The sequence below is a fragment of the Protomyctophum parallelum genome, assembly GCF_964188405.1.
Source record: "Protomyctophum parallelum genome assembly, chromosome: 1".
Taxonomy (NCBI): domain Eukaryota; kingdom Metazoa; phylum Chordata; class Actinopteri; order Myctophiformes; family Myctophidae; genus Protomyctophum; species Protomyctophum parallelum.
Window position 1 is genome coordinate 17,697,532 of NC_139697.1, and position 22,634 is coordinate 17,720,165.

At 44.0% G+C, this 22,634-nt stretch overlaps 1 protein-coding gene across 1 annotated transcript in view; it reads right to left on the minus strand.

Annotated features, from left to right (window-relative positions):
* Positions 1 to 22,634, minus strand: part of LOC310868670 (ankyrin repeat and IBR domain-containing protein 1-like) — a 46,178-nt gene that overhangs the window by 5,885 nt on the left and 17,659 nt on the right. Inside the window, exons 11-20 of the mRNA XM_083779126.1 lie at positions 22,474 to 22,604; positions 20,529 to 20,663; positions 14,403 to 14,489; positions 13,204 to 13,270; positions 12,334 to 12,479; positions 11,014 to 11,192; positions 10,746 to 10,797; positions 9,782 to 9,838; positions 8,985 to 9,090; positions 7,187 to 7,322 (exon numbers count right to left, since the gene is read on the minus strand). Coding sequence (XP_083635252.1) covers positions 7,187 to 7,322; positions 8,985 to 9,090; positions 9,782 to 9,838; positions 10,746 to 10,797; positions 11,014 to 11,192; positions 12,334 to 12,479; positions 13,204 to 13,270; positions 14,403 to 14,489; positions 20,529 to 20,663; positions 22,474 to 22,604 — 1,096 coding nt within the window. The remainder of the gene's footprint in view (positions 1 to 7,186; positions 7,323 to 8,984; positions 9,091 to 9,781; positions 9,839 to 10,745; positions 10,798 to 11,013; positions 11,193 to 12,333; positions 12,480 to 13,203; positions 13,271 to 14,402; positions 14,490 to 20,528; positions 20,664 to 22,473; positions 22,605 to 22,634) is intronic.

The window sequence follows — 22,634 nt, forward strand, 5'->3', positions numbered from 1 at the left end:
GAAATGCTCTCGCCACAGAATTTACTAGTATTCTGGCCATAATAAATAATCATTCTGTGCGGCCCCGGCTGTTGGTACGCAGAAGCGCTTCCCGGCGCTTGATTGACAGCGCATTTTGAATTTTGATGACGCATGCGCGGTGGCGCACCACTTATGTGCAGCCCTGGTTATAGAGCAGGGGTACTCAACTGGCGGACCGCGGACCACCTCTCTGTGGACCCTAGGTCAGGCCAGCAAAAAAAATCTCTCCTAAGCTCAGGCCAGGCCAGCCACAGTCAATTTCAATTCAATTCAGGCAGTGTTGCTGCAGCACAACTACATTGTGTGTCTTATGTTAATGGGGGGAAGAAGTTAATAATATAAATAACATCAGATGGTACATTTCTCATGTGAAATTGCTGCAAAGGCCCCCAAAATGTCCCCCAAAATTATGGCGCTCGCGCAGTGTGATTTGGATTTGGAGTTCCACTCCGGGCGTGCACTCTGCACCCCATTATTGGTTGTTTGGAAGGGGATCTGATTTGTATAAGCTTGGCTTGACCATACTAAACGGGCATAGAGCCCCGCTCTCCGATGGACGCCGCGCATGAGGCCGGACCTCGGTCTTATTCAAAATAATATTTGTGGACCTTCATAATTTCTAGTTGAGGACCCCTGCTATAGAGTGTGTGTGTACAGTAACAGTGTTAACTAGAAAATTCGCAATTTTAAAAAATTGCAGAGTGTGGTTGCCGCAGTGGCTTACATATGCCCCTCCCACTAGTATTGCCAGCCAATTACAATTTCAAGTCACGCCTTAGATCATGCGTAAGTAATTCGGAGGGGATTTAACCCCCGAAATTCATGTTTTTGCGACAAACGGTTACATTTCTCGCATTTGCGGCGCCCCCTATGGATGAAAATGGAATTGCTTTTAGAACTTGGTTGATTGAACCACCCCGGACATGTGATTGAAATTTGGAATGGATTGGACATTCCGTTCGTGATTTATGGCATTTTTGTGATATAGGCCCCTCCTACTAACTTCGGAAGACGATTACGGCCGAACGATACGCACTACCAAAATTCTGCATTTGGTGTTTTAATCGGATATGTCCAGAGATCATGTGTGCCGATTTCTGTGAGATTTGGACAAAATATGTAGGAGGAAAAGCAAAAAGTTTGTTTTGGACAAAATTCAAAATGGCGGAAAATCCATCATGGCGGAATTGGGCGTGGCCTATATGGGGAGATGCGTCATGACCCAAGGAATCCAGGGAAAAAATAATTTTGATTTTACGACCTACGGTTCAAAAGTTATAAGCCAAAAGGTAAAGTGGGCTGTTATAGCGCCACCATGAGGCCGACCTATAAAATTATAATTTTAATTAATTTTAGTCATAATTAAGAAATATCCCTAAAAGTTTTGTAACTATAGTGATTACAGTCTCCGAGGAAAAAATACTTGAATGTGATTTTTTGCCTTTTCCCATTCATGTCAATGGGGAAATTTTATTCACTAATAAATTCATATCAATTAAACTATACAACATTTCTCTTAACAAAATACAAGCACACGATTCCCGATTTTTCCGGTCAATTTGACATATGGCTCAAGTGCGTACAGCGTACAGTGTGGGAGGTATAAAGCGACAAAAAAAAGACTACTCCAGTGGAATAATACTACGAATAACTAGAAAGCAGTTCCTGTAGAAACTGCGTGGGCTCGCGTAAAATGCTTTGTATAAAGTTATTGCCGTGTCAAGTTTGAAACTCGGGGACCGGAGTAATGGTGTTACCATTGGTGTTCTAAATCTATAATCAAAATTTCGGGACTGTAGCATATTGTAAAGAAAAGTAGAAAATGCATTAAAGCTGAAGTAAAAGTTAAAAAAAGTATGAAAATGTGTAAAAACTATAGTTTAAGCAGAATAAAGTATGTGGAAGTTGTAGAAGTGTTTTTAAAGTTTTTCTTTAAATGTAAAAAAAAAAAAAAAATCTAAAAAATTTAAGTTTTTTCTTTTTAAGTAAAAAAGAAAAAAAAAATATTTTTAAGTTTTAATTTTTTTAATTTTTTTTAATTTTTTTCCATTTTTTTCATTTTTTTCAATTTTTTTAATTTTTTTTAATTTTTTTAATTTTTTTAATTTTTTTAATTTTTTTTATTTTTTTTTAATTTTTTTTAATTTTTTTAAGTTTTTTTTAATTTTTTAATTTTTTTTAAAATTTTTTATTATTTTTTAATTTTTTTGAAAATATTTTTTTATAAACGTGTGTGTGTGTGTGTGTGTGTGTGTGCGTGCGTGCGTGCGTGCACTTGCGAGAGCTGTGTAAAGGCCATCCAATTGCACAAATAGCAGACCTACAAGCCCACAAGGTATCGCAGAGCAACTCATTGAGATCTTGTAACTTTAATTTCAGCCCTGTAATTAAGCTCTTATATGTCTCAGCTGTGGAAGTGTAAAAGACAAACAAGTGGCGCGCAACTTGATCTCTTATTTTACAATGGTTCTGAATGGGGGGAAACTATGCCCGAACAAATTGCTCTATCGCAAAAAGTAAAAGTCGAATGCAAATAATTTTTTCGCTGTGAGTGGCCTGAGATATTGAGGTACACCATGTGCGATTGTGGTGTTGGTACGATCGAAAATGTGGTTATAAGAGCGAGTTAAGAATTGTCATCGCGATAATTTCCTCGTAAGGATTTTACAATTGAGGTCAATGAGCAGATTGACTGTATTTGTGTCACTTAAAAGGCCGTAGTTCACATTCTGTATGTCTCTGTGTTTTGGTGGTCACTTTGTGTGAAAGAGGACATGTGTGGCTACAAAATGACCAAAGGACATGCGTGTAAAGTGAATATTTTGGCCGGGACGGCAATTTGTTTGGTAGATTTTCAAGGAAAGATTTTCTGTTCACACACTCTAGTGAAAGAAGCCCTGCACTCTAACTTGACACTAATTAGGCGAAACGGCCTGCGATTGAACTGCGATTTCGGAAAAACCGTTTAACGTATTCGAATACGGTTTGAACCACGAAAAAGTCCAGAGTCGTGTGAGCTTTCTAAAGTTTAAATCACGTTTCTACGACAAAGTATGCCAGAGTAATGAGGCTGCAAAAGTGAGGTTGATTTAGAGATAAATCCCATACATTGTCAATGGGAGGAAAAAACTATAAATAAAGTTAAATATTTTAAAAAGTATAAACTTTTTCAAAACAACTTTTTCACCAATTAAAGTTCAAAGATAGATGAACATTATAAAGTTTGAATGAAGTTTCAAAGTGAAAGTATGACGGAGTTATAAGAGCTCCAAAAAGTTAACTGTGAAAAATGGGACCTTTCTTCCATCGACTCTCACTATAAAGAATGTAAAAAAAAAGTTAAAAAGTATAAAAAGTATAAAAAGTATAAAACTTTGTAAAAAAAAAAAAACAAGCATAAATAACTGCAAAGAGCTGAACAGTTTGAAGTTTGAACTACATTTCTAGCATAAAGTATGTGGAAGTAGTTACGTGACAAAAAAAGTGGCGGAAATTGGAATAAAGAAGTATAAATAAATAAATAAATATAAACTGGCAGTAACAATTGTGTGCTCGCTGAGGCGAGCCCACAACTAGAAAGCAGTTCCTGTAGAAACTGCGTGGGCTCGCGTAAAATGCTTTGTATAAAGTTATTGCCGTGTCAAGTTTGAAACTCGGGGACCGGAGTAATGGTGTTACCATTGGTGGTCTAAGTCCATAATCAAAATTTCTGGACTGTAACATATTGTAAAGAAAAGTAGAAAATGTATTAAAGCTGAAGTAAAAGTTAAAAAAGTATGAACATTTGTAAAAACTATAGTTTAAGCATAAATAACTGCATAAAGCGGAAATAAAGTATGTGGAAGTAGTATGATGCCCAAAAAGGGGCAGAATAAAGTAAGTAAAGTATTACTGTCTACTAATGATTTGTAATGTATGAATAATGCTTTACAATATATTCTTGATGAATCAAGAAAAGGTAAAAAAGAAAAAAAATAGTCAATCCAATGGAGTATACATATAAAAGCATTCATGAGCTTAACAGAAATAGCATACTTTTACATGTAAAAAGAAGGTTCAAATAGCATATAGGCCTATCTTTAAAAGCATAAACACAATGATTATTGATAATGGTCTAAGATATTTCTTAAAAAAAATATTAAGATAAAAAATATTAAGTTCTTTATTATTATTTTTTTCCTTTTAAGTTTAAAAAAAAGTTAAAGTTTTAATTTTTTAATGTTTTTCATTTTTTTTAATTTTTTAATTTTTTAATCATGCTAATGCTAACATGCTAATGCTAACATGCTAACATGCTAATGCTAACATGCTAACATGCTAATGCTAACATGCTAACATGCTAATGTTAACATGCTAATGCTATCATGCTAATGCTAACATGCTAATGCTAACATGCTAATGCTAACATGCTAACATGCTAATGCTAACATGCTAACATGCTAATGCTAACATGCTAATGCTATCATGCTAACATGCTAATGCTAACATGCTAACATGCTAATGCTAACATGCTAACATGCTAATGCTAACATGCTAACATGCTAATGCTATCATGCTAACATGCTAACATGCTAATGCTAACATGCTAATGCTAACATGCTAACATGCTAATGCTAACATGCTAATGCTAACATGCTAATGCTATCATGCTAACATGCTAATTCTAACATGCTAACATGCTAATGCTAACATGCTAATGCTAACATGCTAACATGCTAATGATAACATGCTAATGCTATCATGCTAACATGCTAATGCTAACATGCTAACATGCTAATGCTAACATGCTAACATGCTAATGCTAACATGCTAACATGCTAATGCTATCATGCTAACATGCTAACATGCTAACATGCTAATGTTAACATGCTAATGCTAACATGCTAACATGCTAACATGCTAATGCTAACATGCTAATGCTAACATGCTAACATGCTAATGCTATCATGCTAACATGCTAATGTCAACATGCTAATGTCAACATGCTAATGCTAACATGCTAATGCTATCATGCTAACATGCTAATGCTATCATGCTAATGCTAACATGCTAACATGCTAACATGCTAATGCTAACATGCTAATTTTTAAGTTTTCATTTTTTTCATTTTTTTCAATTTTTTTCAATTTTTCTTAATTTTTTTAATTTTTTTAATTTTTTTAATTTTTTTTAATTTTCTTTAATTTTTTTTTATTTTTTTATTTATTTTTTAATTTTTTTAATTTTTTTTAATTTTTTTAATTTTTTTTTAAAGTTTTTTTAAACGTGTGTGTGTGTGTGCGTGCGTGCGTGCGTGCGTGCGTGCGTGCACTTGCGAGAGCTGTGTAAAGGCCAGCCAATAGGAAGACAGGGTGTGTGTGTGCGTGCGTGCATGCGTGCGTGCGTGCTCTTGCGAGAGCTGTGTAAAGGCCATCCAATTGCACAAATAGCAGACCTACAAGCCCACAAGGTATCGCAGAGCAACTCATTGAGATCTTGTAACTTTAATTTCAGCCCTGTAATTAAGCTCTTATATGTCTCAGCTGTGGAAGTGTAAAAGACAAACAAGTGGCGCGCAACTTGATCTCTTATTTTACAATGGTTCTGAATGGGGGGAAACTATGCCCGAACAAATTGCTCTATCGCAAAAAGTAAAAGTCGAATGCAAATAATTTTTTCGCTGTGAGTGGCCTGAGATATTGAGGTACACCATGTGCGATTGTGGTGTTGGTACGATCGAAAATGTGGTTATAAGAGCGAGTTAAGAATTGTCATCGCGATAATTTCCTCGTAAGGATTTTACAATTGAGGTCAATGAGCAGATTGACTGTATTTGTGTCACTTAAAAGGCCGTAGTTCACATTCTGTATGTCTCTGTGTTTTGGTGGTCACATTGTGTGAAAGAGGACATGTGTGGCTACAAAATGACCAAAGGACATGCGTGTAAAGTGAATATTTTGGCCGGGACGGCAATTTGTTTGGTAGATTTTCAAGGAAAGATTTTCTGTTCACACACTCTAGTGAAAGAAGCCCTGCACTCTAACTTGACACTAATTAGGCGAAACGGCCTGCGATTGAACTGCGATTTCGGAAAAACCGTTTAACGTATTCGAATACGGTTTGAACCACGAAAAAGTCCAGAGTCGTGTGAGCTTTCTAAAGTTTAAATCACGTTTCTACGACAAAGTATGCCAGAGTAATGAGGCTGCAAAAGTGAGGTTGATTTAGAGATAAATCCCATACATTGTCAATGGGAGGAAAAAACTATAAATAAAGTTAAATATTTTAAAAAGTATAAACTTTTTCAAAACAACTTTTTCACCAATTAAAGTTCAAAGATAGATGAACATTATAAAGTTTGAATGAAGTTTCAAAGTGAAAGTATGACGGAGTAATAAGAGCTCAAAAAAGTTAACTGTGAAAAATGGGACCTTTCTTCCATCGACTCTCACTATAAAGAATGTAAAAAAAAAGTTAAAAAGTATAAAAAGTATAAAAAGTATAAAACTTTGTAAAAAAAAAAAAACAAGCATAAATAACTGCAAAGAGCTGAACAGTTTGAAGTTTGAACTACATTTCTAGCATAAAGTATGTGGAAGTAGTTACGTGACAAAAAAAGTGGCGGAAATTGGAATAAAGAAGTATAAATAAATAAATAAATATAAACTGGCAGTAACAATTGTGTGCTCGCTGAGGCGAGCCCACAATAAAGTGTTACAATTACTAGAGTCTGGTTGCCCCTTTTGGGGCAACCACACTAAATAGCTCTATATTGTGACAGTAATCATTGCTATAGTGTGTGTTCAGTAACAGTGTTAAATAGCTCTATATTGTGACAGTAATCATTGCTATAGTGTGTGTTCAGTAACAGTGTTAAATAGCTCTATATTGTGACAGTAATCATTGCTATAGTGTGTGTTCAGTAACAGTGTAATATACGGTAATATACAGGTGTGATGGTACAATTCCGGAGTTTACCGGAGTTTGTTGGAAAGTTTAACGGGAGTTTCCGGTAATATACACATCCGTATTCCATGCGCATTTTTGCGCAGTGTAGTTTTGCTAGTCTCCACAAATCTTGAACAGAAACACACAGTGACCCCGACTATACCCGTCCTAGTTTGAAAGTCCTTTGTGTCGTGTCGTGTCAATAATAATGGATGTTAAAAAACGGTGCCAGGCCTACCCGTCCCCGTCTCCGTCCGTCTCCCTGTCCCTCCGGGACTCCTGCAGGGACAGCTGGATGGCCAGCAGGATGTTTGGGTCGTCCTCGTCCAGCGAGGCCAGCGCTCGCCTGCGTCCCTCGCCCCGCTCCACGCCTTCTGGAATGATCACACACACACTAGGAGTTCACACAGGAAGCTACAAGTCAACACACAGCACTGTGTTCACACGGGCAGCTACACAACAGCACACAACACTGTGTTCACACAGGCGGCTACACAACAGCACACAACACTGTGTTCACACGGGCAGCTACACAACAGCACACAGCACTGTGTTCACACAGGCAGCTACACAACAGCACACAACACTGTGTTCACACAGGCAGCTACACAACAGCACACAGCACTGTGTTCACACAGGCGGCTACACACCGGCGCAACACACAACACTAGGTGTTCACACAGGCAGCGACAAAGATACAGCTACAACTCCACACACCACTGTGTGTTCACAACACAGGAAGCTACACAACAACACTACACCATGGCGCTTAGCGCAGACTTCATTATACAGGCAGCGACAAAGATACAGCTACGACTCAGTTGATCACCCTGCGTCTACAACATAATAGACATACTATCCTACTATAAATGCGGCACGTCTCTGTCTGCGTGCGTGCGTGTGTACGGTTGTAATGCACATATTAGTAACTCGAGAACCCACCGACTTCACATTCAACTCACACATTCCACACCCCCACAGGGAGTGCAGTGCCCGGTATCGAGTCGGTCGGACCCACGGTTCTCCAGAACCACCACAGAAGGCTCTGGTCAGGCTCTGCCAGTGGGCCTAATGAGGCCAACTCCTTTCACCTGGGCCAGGCTCTGCCAGTGGGCCTAATGAGGCCAACTCCTTTCACCTGTGCAATTTCCAGCCTCTGCCTCAGCCAATTGAGGCTCAACCAATCAGGCTCTGCCAGTGGGCCGAATTGACTGCCAAGTACACAGTTAAAACGGGTGCTATGACAACGTATATCATTAGGTTCCCAAGTTGCATCGTTCCCAAGTAGGCCGGTGGCCGACGATCAGAAATCAGCAAAGAGTGATCGACGTTTGCGCTACTCTATGCCAAATTGAAGTGGACTCGGTCCCAGACTTTTTTTTCTCTCCCTGGAAATAAAAACGTCTGGGTTTCCGAGGCTAGTGTACCTGTGCTGTCAGCTCTCCTGTCAGTCTCTGGCATTTTGTTGTTGTTGACTATGTAATCGGGCATTTCCCGTCAGTGTGTGTGTGTGTGTGTGTGTGTAGGTTGGTTGGTCGGGGCGAGAGAGCATCAGGTGACATCATCAGGGATGGAGCACGCCAGAGTAATCTAGTAAGAGAGTGACGACACTAGCATTGACTCCCATTGTTACAAAGGAACGCGGAAGTGCTCATTCTATCTCAATGGGATAGTTCCAGCCAATAGGAGCCAATGTTTAGCAACTATAGAACCATAGGCGCCCACTTTGCGGCGAGATCAAAGCGCGTCGCCACTCTCCTACTCTACACTCTGGAGCACGCGACATCATCAGGGATGGAGATCCCTGATGCCATCAATATCACGCCCATATATGGAGATCCCCCCCCCCCCCCCCCCCCAATCATACCAAAACACCAGTGCTCGCCCATGCAGTCTGCTGTCAACCCAGGCGGATGTGTGCACGGGAGCGCTTCTCGCCCCCTCAGGCGCCTTACTGGTGTGTACCTGTGCGGTGTGTGCGTGTGTGTGCGCGCGTGTGTGTGTGCGCGCGCACGTGTGTGTGTGTGTGTGTGTACCTGTGTTGTCGGCTCTCCTGCCGGTCTCTGGCGTGCTGTTGTTGCTGCGGACGCTGTGCAGACGACGCTGGCGGTGCCTGCGGCGGTACTGGAAGTCAACGTACTCCTAGTGTATGAAATATACACATAAATACATACATACATACATGAATACATAAAGAAATACACACATAAATACACACATAAATACATACATGAATACATACAGAAATACACACAGAAATACATACAGAAATACATAAAGAAATACACACATAAATACATACATGAATACATACAGAAATACATAAAGAAATACACACATAATTACACACATAAATACATACATGAATACATACAGAAATACACACAGAAATACATACAGAAATACATAAAGAAATACACACATAAATACATACATGAATACATACAGAAATACATAAAGAAATACACACATAATTACACACATAAATACATACATGAATACATACAGAAATAGACACATAAATACATACAGAAATACATAAAGAAATACACACATAAATACATACATGAATACATACAGAAATACACACATAAATACATACAGAAATACACACAGAAATACACACATAAATACATACATAAATACATACAGAAATACATACATAAATACACACATAAATACATACAGAAATACATACAGAAATACATACAGAAATACATACAGAAATAACGTACTCCTAAAAACATACAGACATCATACATACACAACATACAAACGCATGCATTTATGTGTGCACGTGTGTGTGCGTTACCTGTGTGTGTGTGTGTGTTACCTGTGTGTGTCTGTCTCTCTGCTCTCCGTCTCCCAGCACAGAGTGACGTGCCAGCATCTTCACAACACACACAGACACACACACGCGCGCACACACGCACGCACACGCACACACACACACACACACACACACACACACACACACACACACACACACACACACACACACACACACACACACAGAGAGAGAGACCAGATCAGCTGTGGCCTGACGTATTCATAATTCCTACATTGAATCAAATGTAATACTTTTGAAGCCCCTTCATGACACTCGGTGAGTCGGTGCGTGTCGTTCCACAGGTGCTCCCTGACGCAGAGTGGCTCAGAGCCTCGGCCTGGTGGCCCCAACATGTCCCCCAAGTCACTCCGGCTTAGTGGTTCCCCTTAATCCATTTAGGAGGAGGGGACCCTTTTTGGAGTTTTAGACATTGTTATAGTTTAGCTATTGAAAAATAGCAGATCTACAAGCTACAATAGCTCGCTACGAGCTATTTTTTTTTAATTGAATCGTGAAAATGTGCCGCAAAGTCGGAATATATATATTTATTTTCAGAACGAATGGGGGGGGGGGGGGGGGGGGGTTAGCGGCCTCTTACATGAAAAATGTGGGTTCCTTGACATGAAATATTGAGCACCCTGATATAGAAACATAGGTATGTCAATTTCGACGTCAGGCCAAAATGGGTTAACCTAGACGGGATCATGATGAGGCCAGTGGCAGTGAGATGTGCGAAAAACCAAAGAAGAAGAAGAAGAAGAGCCCCCTGACCAACCAGGAAGTGTAGCTCCTCCTCGGCCTCCAAGGCCCCAGTGAGGCTCACCAACGATGAGGCGCTCGGCCCTAGTGGTAAGAGGTGGGGACTGCAGGCGGAACCGTGGAGTTATGACGAGGAAACCCGTACAGCTGGGCTTTAGCGTGCGTATGCGTGCGTGTGCGTGCGTGTGCGTGTGTGTGTGTCTCTTACTTCAGGAGAGGCGAAGCCCAGGTACTCCCAATCCCATGATCCTCCAGGGAAGCTACGGAGAGAGGAGACACGCCTGTCATTAACTGCCAGGTGCTCTGCATTGTGCATCTGAGTGTGGGGACGGAACGTTTCAGAGTATGAAACGTTGTGTGTATGTATGTGTGTGTGTGTGTGTGTGTGTGTGTCCCGTGTCCAGTGTGTGTGTGTCCGTGTCCAGTGTGTGTGTGTGTGTGTGTGTGTGTGTGTGTGTGTGTGTGTGCGTGCGTACTTCCTGCGCGGGGCCTCTGGGGACTCGTTGGGGGCCACACCGCGCGCCACCGAGGCCAGGAACTCCTGTCTCTTCTGCTGGACGAGACGCGCCGCCGAGACGATCTTGTGCCGCGGCGTCCGCAGGTACGGACGGTTGACCTTCTGGGCCAGGTCCTCCACCACCATCTCTAGGTCCGTCTGGACGGGACAGGGGACACCATTTTTTTTATCCCACGATTCTGCAACCCATTTTTTTCCGATAATTTTGTCAATTATCTAATGTAATCCTGGGCGCGACCACTTCCTCTGGGGCAGCGGGGAGGTAGTTTAAATACCAGGATTACTGCATATTTTTGTGAGGGTACCTAACCTATGGGACACAGGGAGAACATGTAAGGGTACCAACCCTAGGGGACACGGGGAGAACATGTGAGGGTACCTACCCTAGGGGACACAGGGAGGACATGTGAGGGTACCTATACCCTAGGGGACACGGGGAGAACATGTGAGGGTACCTACCCTAGGGGACATGAGGAGATCATGTGAGGGTACCTACCCTAGGGGACACGGGGAGAACATGTTGAGGGTACCTATACCCTAGGGGACACGGGGAGATCATGTGAGGGTACCTACCCTAGGGGACACGAGGAGATCATGTGAGGGTACCTACCCTAGGGGACATGGGGAGAACATGTTGAGGGTACCTATACCCTAGGGGACACGGGGAGAACATGTGAGGGTACCTACCCTAGGGGACACGGGGAGAACATGTGAGGGTACCTACCCTAGGGGACACGGGGAGAACATGGCAAATTCCACACAGAAAGGCCCTTTCGCCAACCCCACCTCGGTTATGGGCACTGATGACGCGGAGGAGAGAGCACGCCTCCAGCGCCCACAGCGCCCACAGCGGGAATCGAACCCAGGACCTTCTAGCTGTGAGGCGACAGCACTACTGACTGTGCCACTGTGTCCCCTAAGTGTGCAGTTCTAGCCAGTAAAACAATATGAAGTCACTGAACAGAGAACGTTGTGAGCCCACAATGAAATATATATATACGATATTAGAAAAGCTGCAGTTCTTAGTCCCGACTAACTTTGCTGTGTCTCTTCCCCCACCAATCTCTCTAGCCGTTTCCTGTCTACAGTACCTGCTGTGGTCCATCAATAAAAGGCAAAGAAAAAGAAAGAAGCTGCAGTTCTAGCGTGGACGTGCAATTATGTTTAATTTGTCTTCCATTGTGTGTACACTAATGTGTACAAGTACTGTATAACTTGGGATCCAGACAGACGTGCGTGCGACGTGTGTGTGTATGTGTGCGCGTGCGTGTGTGCGTACCTGCATCAGCTCATATATCTCCTTCACGGTGCTGCCCTGCGTCAGGAAGAATCCGTACGGGTACGAACACTTCAACACGCGCCTCGTCTTCAGCAGCTCACACACGCTGTCCTCGATGAAGCGCGTGTCTGGAGGGGTGCCCTCTCCTGGTGACACAAGGTATTTACAACACAGGCATTATACCACATAGAATGCAGAGAGACAGCGTAGCGTCTCAGTAAACTATAGGATCACAGAATGCAGAGACAGTGTAGCGTCTCAGTAAACTATAGGATCATCATAGAATGCAGAGAGACAGTGTAGCGTCTCAGTAAACTATAGGATCACAGAATGCAGAGAGACAGTGTAGCGTCTAAGTAAACTATAGGATCATAGAATGCAGAGAGACAGTGAGACAGGACACAGCAGTGAGACAGCACACAGAGCAGTGAGACAGCACACAGGACACAGAGCAGTGAGACAGGACACAGAGCAGTGAGACAGGACAGAGCAGTGAGACAGGACACAGAGCAGTGAGACAGACACAGAGCAGTGAGACAGGACAGAGCAGTGAGACAGGACACAAAACAGTGAGACAGGACACAGAGCATTGAGACAGGACACAGAGCAGTGAGACAGGACAGAGAGCAGTGAGACAGGTCACAGAGCAGTGAGACAGGACACAGAGCAGTGAGACAGGACAGAGCAGTGAGACAGGACACAGAGCAGTGAGACAGGACACAGAGCAGTGAGACAGGACACAGAGCAGTGAGACAGGTCACAGAGCAGTGAGACAGAGCACAGAGCACTGAGACAGGTCACAGAGCAGTGAGACAGGTCACAGACCACAGAGCAGTGAGACAGGTCACAGAGCAGTGAGACAGGACGTACGGCAGATGAAAGCTCTACTCAGCTGCTCCATCTTCTCCTTGGCTGTTTTCAGCAGCTTCTGTTCCAGCTGAGAGGGTGTGAGAGACATAGAGACACACACAGAGAGAGAGAGAGAGAGAGAGAGAGAGAGAGAGAGGGAGAGAGAGAGAACCACACAGTCATAATGGACTCACACCAAGGGCTTCAATACTGGAACCAGTTCAAAACAGACCGGGCCTCCACTGTTTAAGTGCCAAAACCGTAATCCCGTCTTCTAGACGTCTTTGCAATGGGTGCAAAGGCCGACAAGACGTAATAATTGTACACTTTTTTTTAATGGGAGAATTGGCACTCAGAGCCTAAACTGGTGACCACCAGGTGGCACTGAAGGAGTTTGACCTATTATATTCATAGTCCAGTTTTGGGTGAAGAGGTGACCACCTCTGGTCAGTAAAAACAGAGAGAAGCGTTTGGGTGAACGGTGAGTCTCTTACCACCGCGGCTCAGTGACGTCATGTTGTAGTTTTAGTAAAAACAGAGAGATGCGTTTGGGTGAACGGTGAGTCTCTTACCACCACAGCTCAGTGACGTCATGTTGTAGTTTTAGTAAAAACAGAGAGATGCGTTTGGGTGAGCGGTGAGTCTGTTACCACCACGGCTCAGTGACGTCATGTTGTAGTTTTAGTAAAAACAGAGAGATGTGTTTGGGTGAGCGGTGAGTCTCTTACCACCGCGGCTCAGTGACGTCATGTTGTAGTTTTAGTAAAAACAGAGAGATGTGTTTGGGTGAACGGTGAGTCTCTTACCACCGCGGCTCAGTGACGTCATGTTGTAGTTTTAGTAAAAACCGAGAGATGTGTTTGGGTGAACGGTGAGTCTCTTACCACCGCGGCTCAGTGACGTCATGTTGTAGTTTTAGTAAAAACAGAGAGATGTGTTTGGGTGAACGGTGAGTCTCTTACCACCGCGGCTCAGTGACATCATGTTGTAGTTTTAGTAAAAACAGAGAGATGTGTTTGGGTGAACGGTGAGTCTCTTACCACCGCGGCGCAGTGACGTCATGTTGTAGTTTTAGTAAAAACAGAGAGATGCGTTTGGGTGAGCGGTGAGTCTCTTACCGACTCACCGACAGCTCAACACTCACACTCACACACACACACACACACACACACACACACTATGGCCTCCCTGTACTGTGCGTGTGCGTGCGTGCGTGTTACCTTGTAGCTGTGCTCGTGGTTCTTGAAGCGGCTGTAATAGTGCATGAAGCGGTCAAGCTCCTGGAAACTCTTGTGCTTCTTTTCAGCCTGAAACACACACACACACACACACACACACACACACACACACACACACACAATGTGTGTAAAGAAAGATGATGAAAGAAAGTCTGGCTGATCACAGAGATGAAACACGCGGGAATGTGTGTACTAGGCATGTGGAAAATAATCGATACGTATCGAATCGATACATCGATACAGACGTGCGCGATGTGAGTGCATCGGTTCATTCACTGTGTATCGGATAAAATTGACGGGTGAAATCTCGATGCATCGTTCGCGGAGTGCTTGCATCGGTAAAATCCATGTTTGCACCTTTTTTTCATGGTAAATTTCACCCTATTCTGTGTTTCCGAGGCGCATTGAACGTACCATTAGAAAAGGAAGGGGAAAAAAAAGGTCTCTTGCAGCGCACACACAGGGCGCGTTCGGAAATAGCGCACTGAGCCCACTGTGCAATGCAAACTAATAGGAGAGTGTGCTCCGGTGTGGTATTTCCGAACGCGCCCACAGTCAGTGAACAGAAGCTACGACGGTGCAGAGTAGACACGTTGAGACAACAAACAGACTCAGACTATAAAGAGCACCCGCGACTAACAGAAGTGAGCCCCACGCATTAAACAAGAGAAGCACCACCTTTACTCTTTAGCTTTATAAAATAGCTGTCCGAGTAGCTTTGTCCGTCGATCAGTTGACTTTTCACTGTAGCGCTGCGTGCTGGTAATGATCCACACTCCACAGCTGTGCATGCTGATTATCCGACGCAAATCTGCGTCGCGATCATCAATTTGTATTTAAAGAAAGCTTCTGCGTTCTGCACACACGTGTACAACAACAACGCCACAGCAGGGTGTACTGCTTGCGTTTAAAGTCGTTTACAACCGTTTCACAACTTTCCACTGTCCAGCTTTCCCCTGCTGTTCTCTGGGATAGAAGCCTTATTTATATTCTGCAGCAACACGGTGTCGCACGCCTAAAATTGCAGATCCACAAGCTCACAGCGGGGCGTGGATGAGGCGCGTTGTGAGCTTGTACATCTGCTTTGTATTTATAACGTTAATAATACATGCAGGCCAGGGTCTTCAATGTTTTTCAGGTCAAGCCAAGGACCACTTAGCTGAGAGTGAGAGATCAAGTAGGGACCCCCACTATACATATAGGCAATTATATTATAAAACTGTTGCAGATTAAACTAGACATAGACTTGTTTGACAGCACTACAAGTGTGACCTGTAATTGTCTCCACCAGGCCGCACTCCGTCCGTCCGTCCGTCCGTCCGTCCGTGTGTCCGTCCGTGTGTGTCCGTGAGCAGCTAGCCTCGGTACCAGGCTTTCATTTTTGTTGGTGCAAAAATTGAAAGCCTGGAGGAACGCATTGGCCGCTCTGGTCTAAAAGTGGGAGTCAACCCTTCCGGGTGGGCGTCGCTCCAAATGATGTGACGTAGCGCTGCACTAGGGGGGAGAGGAGGGGCCGGGGGTGACGGACAGATCGATGAGATCCAATCAGGGCGTGCGCAAATCTGAGCCGCGACCCGCCCCTCTAGACCAGAAACCTAACACGTTAGCTCAGGCTAGTGAACAGCTAATCTCGGCCACCGTTAACCCGGTCGATGCCAAATTTTGCACACACACTCCCTGGATGCCAACGATGAAGTTTTTGCACAGTACACCTACAGATTTTGTCCAAACATCGCGCAAATTGGTACACAGTCTCTCTAGAGCCATTCAACGAAACGGGTCTTTCAGATTTCTCAGACTCCATCCTGATTGGTTAAGATTGGCTTCCAAAGTTCACAGGAGTGCTCAGTTTCAAACAAAATGCTGCAAATCATGAACACATTGCGTGATTTCCGTGAAATTGTGCACGCACATTCCCACTAGGCCGAGGAAGAAATGCCACATGAACAATTTCAACTCAGCCTCAAGGTGGCGCTATAACTGGCCGAAAAGTGTTTTTACCTCTAACTGCACAGATCTGTGGATAACTTTGTATGCCAACTCCCTAGTTTACTTTTGTTGCCCTTTTATCCAACCACCAGATGAAGGCAAGCTGCAATGTCCTACATTCCTAGCCTGGTGGAGACCTGTGCCCTGTTCTAGTTGTTTATTTGTTTATTTTCTATTTATATGTTGGTAACATTAATTGATGAACGATAGGCTATTACATTTGAATCTCTTGAACCCTCTATACTCAAAACCTCAAATTGACCTTTGAGATATAATAATTATACTATAGCCTATGATTATTAGTAATCTAACAATTCCACAATAACCAGCAGAGAGCAGACCCTTTTTTTACTTACAGAATTGGGTTGTTTGAGATGCAGAGCTATATTACTAACCTACAGTAAAACAATAAATTGCTTTGAATTTAAATTTTGGGAAATGTTTTGTTTTGGGAAATTAATAGAGCTTTAATATAAATCCGAATTGAATCGCCATCAAATCGCCATCGTATCGGTAGAGGGGTGAATCGTATCGCATCGTATCGCAATGTCCAGAATTGAATCGCCATCAAATCGCATCGTATCGGTAGAGGGGTGAATCGTATCGCCAGGAGATTCCATGTATCGCTAAAGTATCGTATCGCTGGCGGTGCATCGAGATGCGTATCGAATCGTGAGATGAGACGAGATTCACATGCCTAGTGTGTACGTTCTCACTGAGGATGCGTGATATTCTGATATGTCCGTTGCTATGAGTTCCACCGTTCTATCATGGCGTGCTATGTATACATTCCTTTGTATGCAGGACAGCCGTTCAGGAAACGGTGTTCCAGTGATCTGTCCTGTGGCGCGGTGCAAGCAGGTGAGGGGACCAGAGTGCTGGGGAACCAGATGGAAAGACCGAGTCTGGTGGGAAGGACTTGTAGTCTGGCTTGTGGTCAGATCAAATGCTTGGCTGCGCTGTCGTGCCCCAAACTAAATCTGAGTCTGGGGGAGAGAGAAAAAATAAAGTCTACAGACCAGAGACTCAAACTGGCTTCTGTGATTCCCCTAGTGAGCTTTAAAAGGATTGCCATTGGGCACACTTCCCAGACACTGCTCCTGCTTTGACGTATAGCAAATGTTCGCTTGCTTTTTGAGTGGGACCCCCCGCCCCACACGGTAACTCTGTAATTTCTCTACCGTTTCGGACGTGGGGCGCCTCGCCGGAATCAGCCCGGCACGTTCCTGGGGGTCTGGATGTTCCGGGGACCCCCTCCCCCCTCCCGGGGACCCCCACATGGTAACTCTCTCATTTCTCTACCGTTTCGGACGTGCATGGGGCGGTTTGCCGGAACCGGGCCGGCCCCCTGGCTGTGGTCCTGTGGGTCTGGAATTTCCGGGGACCCCCCCGGGGACCCCCCACACGGAGTTGCACCGCTCACTTCACACGGGTCTGATTTTTAGTTCATGAGCAACTTTTGTTGCTTAGTTTTTATATATTATTAGCCTTTATTGGTTGCGTTATTAGACGCTCCTGTTTCTTCAGTACTGTATTAATGAACGTTGCATGTTTGTCCTGTTATTGTTAGTGACAGAGCTGTGTCACTTATTCCGCCTCTGCTCTTGGCCAGTTCACACTCGTAAGAGACCTCAGTCTCAATGTGGTTTCTACTGGTTAAATAAAAGGCTAAATAACTAAAAATAAAATGATTGTGAATGTTGACTGTGAGAGGGAGGATGACTGATTTAAGCAGTCACACCTGGCCTGAGTCAAACTAGAACTGGACTCAGAGCTGGGTGTGGCTGCGCACCTGTTGAGCATGGACTTGATCAAGGCACAACAGGTTAAATCAGTCACCTCCACAAACACTGAGAAGCGAGCCTCTGTCCGGACAGTGGAGAGCCATCTGCTCTCCCGTGTAAACTATTATTGTGATGCTTTCAAATTGTTATTCCCTTGACTTGGAGGAATAAAGCGACAAACTTAAGGAAGTTGTCTTGTGTCCTTGTGTCCTTCCTTGCCCTGGGTAAGTGACGAGTCGGTCACAGTGACGATGTCCTCATTAAGTGCAGTGTTCTTAATGAACGCGTGTGAGACAGAGTGATCAGCGTAGGGTTTTAAGTCCAGTTCCAGTGTTGTTGGTGTTGGCGTGTACATCCGTGAGCCGTGAGGAACAAACGGGTGTCCAGTTTAACCGCTGGGTCTCCTCCTAGAAGCCAAGAAAGTGTGTCTCTAACTCCCTGGCCAGTGTGTGTGTGTGTGTGTGTGTGTGTGTGTGTGTGTGTGTGTGTGTGTTAGGCATGTGAATCTCAGCACTGAGGCTGATTCCATACGCATCTCCATGCACTGCCAGCGATACGATACTTTAGCGATACATGGAATCTCCTGGCGATGCGATGCGATGCGATGCGATGTGATTCACCCCTCTTCCCAATACGATGCGATACGATGCGATTTGATGGCGATTCAACACAATAGAAAGGATTCATATTAAAGCTCAATTAATTTCCCAAAACATGTAAAAATGCATTACATTTAAATTCAACGCAATGTATTGTTTTACTGTAGGTTAGTATTATAGCTCTGCATCTCAAACAACCCAACTTATAGAATTCTGTAAGTAAACAAAGGGTCTGCTCTCCGCTGGTTATTGTAGAATTGTTAGATTACTAATCATATAGGCTATAGTATAATTATTATACCTCAAAGGTCAATTTGAGGTTTTGAGTATAGAGGGTTCAAGAGATTAAAATGTAATAGCCTATCGTTCATCAATTAATGTTACTAACATATAAATAGAAAATAAACAAATAAACATTTTTTTTTACAGGTCACACTGGTAGTAGCCTAGAACTCACCTATGCTTTTTATGGCATAGGCATACTATGCGCAGCTGCGCGACATGAGACTAATTACTTAGAGCGACAGAGAGAGAGAGGAGTGTGTGTGTGTGTACATGTGTGCGTGTGTATGTCAATTTTACAAAGGTGCAGACGATCAGAAATCATCAGCGAGTGAGCAATGTTTGCGCTACTCTATGCCGAATTGAAGTGGACTCAGACCCAGACTTATTTTTCCTCCCTGGAAATGAAAACGTCTGGGTTTCCGAGGCTGTACTGGTAGTGCTGTCAAACAAGTCTATGTCTAGTTTAACCTGCAACACAGTTTTATTATATAATAGCCTATGTATAGTGGGGGGTCCCTGCTTGATCTCTATCTCACTCTCAGCTAAGTAGTCCTTGGCTTGACCTGAAAAACATTGAAGACCCGGGGCTGCATGTATTATTAACGTTTTAAATACATAGCAGATGTACAAGCTCACAACGCGTCTCACCCACGCCCCGCTGTGAGCTTGTGGATCTGCAATTGTAGGCGTGCGACACCGTCGTGCTGCAGAATATAAATGAGGCTTCTATCCCAGAGAACAGCAGGGGTAAGCTGGACAGTGGGAAGTTGTGAAACGGCTGTTAACGACGTTAAACGCAAGCAGTACACCCTGCTGTGGCGTTGTTGTTGTTGTACACGTGTGTGCAGAACGCAGAAGCTTTCTTTAATTACAAATTGATGATCGCGAAGCAGATTCGACATGATTTGCGTCGGAGAATCAGCAAGAACAGCTGTGGAGTGTGGATCATATACCAGCACGCAGCGCTACAGTGAAAAGTCAACTGATCGGCGGACAAAGCTCCTCGGACAGCTAAAGGTGGTGCTTCTCTTGTTTAATGCGTGGGGCTCACTTCTGATAGTCGCGGGTGCTCTTTATAGTCTGTTTGTTGTCTCACAGTCTCAATGTGTCTACTCTGCACCGTCGTATGGTAGCTTCTGTAGCCACTGACTGTGTGTGCGCGCTGCGAGATACCTTTTTTTTTTCTTTCTTCCTTTTCTGATGGTGCGTTCAACGCGCCTCGGAAACACAGAATAGGGTGAAATACAACGTGAAAAAAACCGGTGCAACCATGGATTTTACCGATGCAAGCACTCCGCGAACGGTGCATCGAGATTTCACCCGTCAATTGTATCCGATACACAGTGAATGAACCGATGCACTCGCATCGCGCACGTCTGTATCGATGTATCGATACGTATCGATTATTTTCCACATGCCTAGTGTGTGTGTGTGTGTGTGTGTGTACCTACCTCTACAGTCATGTCTTTAGACTGCTCCTCCAGCTGGTTGATGACCTCATAACGAGTACAGCGGTAATATCCTCCTGTAGAAGAACTGTGCTTCTTCCATTCCTCCAGGCAGATCCAACAGAAGTCATACTTACACTGGGAGAGAGACAGAGACAGAGAGAGAGAGAGAGAGAGAGAGAGAGAGAGATCGAGAGAGAGAGAATGACTACTCACTCTGCGAATGACTACGTCATTTAATTACATTCCATCCCTGTTTACAATTAGGTTGGGGTTAGAAGTTAGGAAGTTAGTTAGAAGTTAGGTTAGACTCATAAGTTAGGTTTAGGGGTTGGAATTAGAACATGACTAAAACATTATTTAATTATAGTCATTTGCGTTCCAGTGCCATGCACCGAAAAATTAAAAAAAAAAAAAATCTACAAGTTCGAGCCGAGAGCCATCTTTCAGCACTTGGCTTACAGTTGAAAATGACACCCCCCCCCCCCCCCATTATATAGAGATTCCACTGTTACGTTCTTAGCTTACGCATGTTTCATGGAAACTACTTTTTGTCTCCACCAGGCCGAAGGCATGGGGGGAGAGTATGTTTTGCACTCCGTCCGTCCGTCCGTCCGTCCGTCCGTGTGTGTGTGTGTCCGTCCGTGTGTCCGTGAGCAGCTAATCTCGGCCACCGTTAACCCGGTCGATGCCACACACTCCCTGGATGCCAACGATGAACCTCTGCCCCAAACTTTCCAGAACGGCCTGTTATAGCGCCACCAGGAGGCCGCTTTGTGCAAAACAAGTTTTTGCACAGTACACCTACAGATTTTGTCCAAGCCATTCAACGAAACCGGTCTTTCAGATTTCTCACACTCCATCCTGATTGGTTAAGATTGGCTTCCAAAGTTCACAGGAGTGCTCAGTTTCAAACAAAATGCTGCAAATCATGAACACATCGCGTGATTTCCGTGAAATTGTGCACCCACATTCCCACTAGGCCGAGGACGAAATGCCACATGAACAATTTCAACTCAGCCTCAGGGTGGCGCTATAACTGGCCGAAAAGCGTTTTTACCTCTAACTGCACGGATCTGTGGATAACTTTGTATGCCAACTCCCTGGAGGCCAAGGAAAAACCTTTGTCTGGAATTTTTCACATCTGCTCTTTATAGCGCCACCAGGAGGCCGACATATGTAAAACACATTTTCTATTATTACTCCTTCAGATTTTATCCAAATTTCACGCAAATCGGTACACATGATCTCCATAGTCATGTGATCAAGACAGGTTTGTTTGATTTCTCATATTCCATCCTGATTGGCCACAATTGGCTCCTACAGTTTTCAGGAGTAGCCCGCTTTGTACAAATCGCCACAACTCCTCAACGCAGCGTCCGATTGCGATGAAACTGTGCACACATATTCCCACTAGGCTGAGGAAGAATCCTGGTGGAGACCTGTGCCCAGAAGGGCACTTTTTCTAGTTAATCTATGTGATGTATTGCCATACTTTTTGTTCTTGCTTAACCCATTTTGGGCGGGAACCCCTTTTGGTGTTTTAAACATTATGTTATAATTTAGCTATTGAAAAATAGCAGATCTACAAGCTACGAGCTTGTAGGTCTGCTACTTTTGAAAAATCGTGAAAATATTTATTTCAGAAAACTGGAGGATTTAGAAGATTTCTTTTTAATTTCGAGGTCAGGCCTAAATGGGTTAATGTAAATCGCTCTGGATTAAGAGCGTCTGCTAAATGCCTGAATTGTAAATTGCATATCCGAACGCACCGACAAACGAGTGTGTGTGCATGCATGCGCGAGCGTGTGTGCGTGCGCGGCTGTGTGTGTGTGCGTGGCTGTGTGTGCGCGTGCGTGCGGCTGTGTGTGTGTGTGTGTGTGTGCGTGGCTGTGTGTGCGTGCGCGCGTGCGGCTGTGTGTGTGTGTGTGTGTGTGTGCGTGCGTACCTTGGCACACTGCATGTGGTTGCAGCCCTCGTTCTTCTGAATGGGTGACTTGCAGTTGGCACAGGGTTTGGAGTTGGTCAGCAGCCACAGGCAGTTGGCAGCGTCCTCATAGGCCTCGCCCACACCCGCCACTGCACACGCACACACACACACACACACAC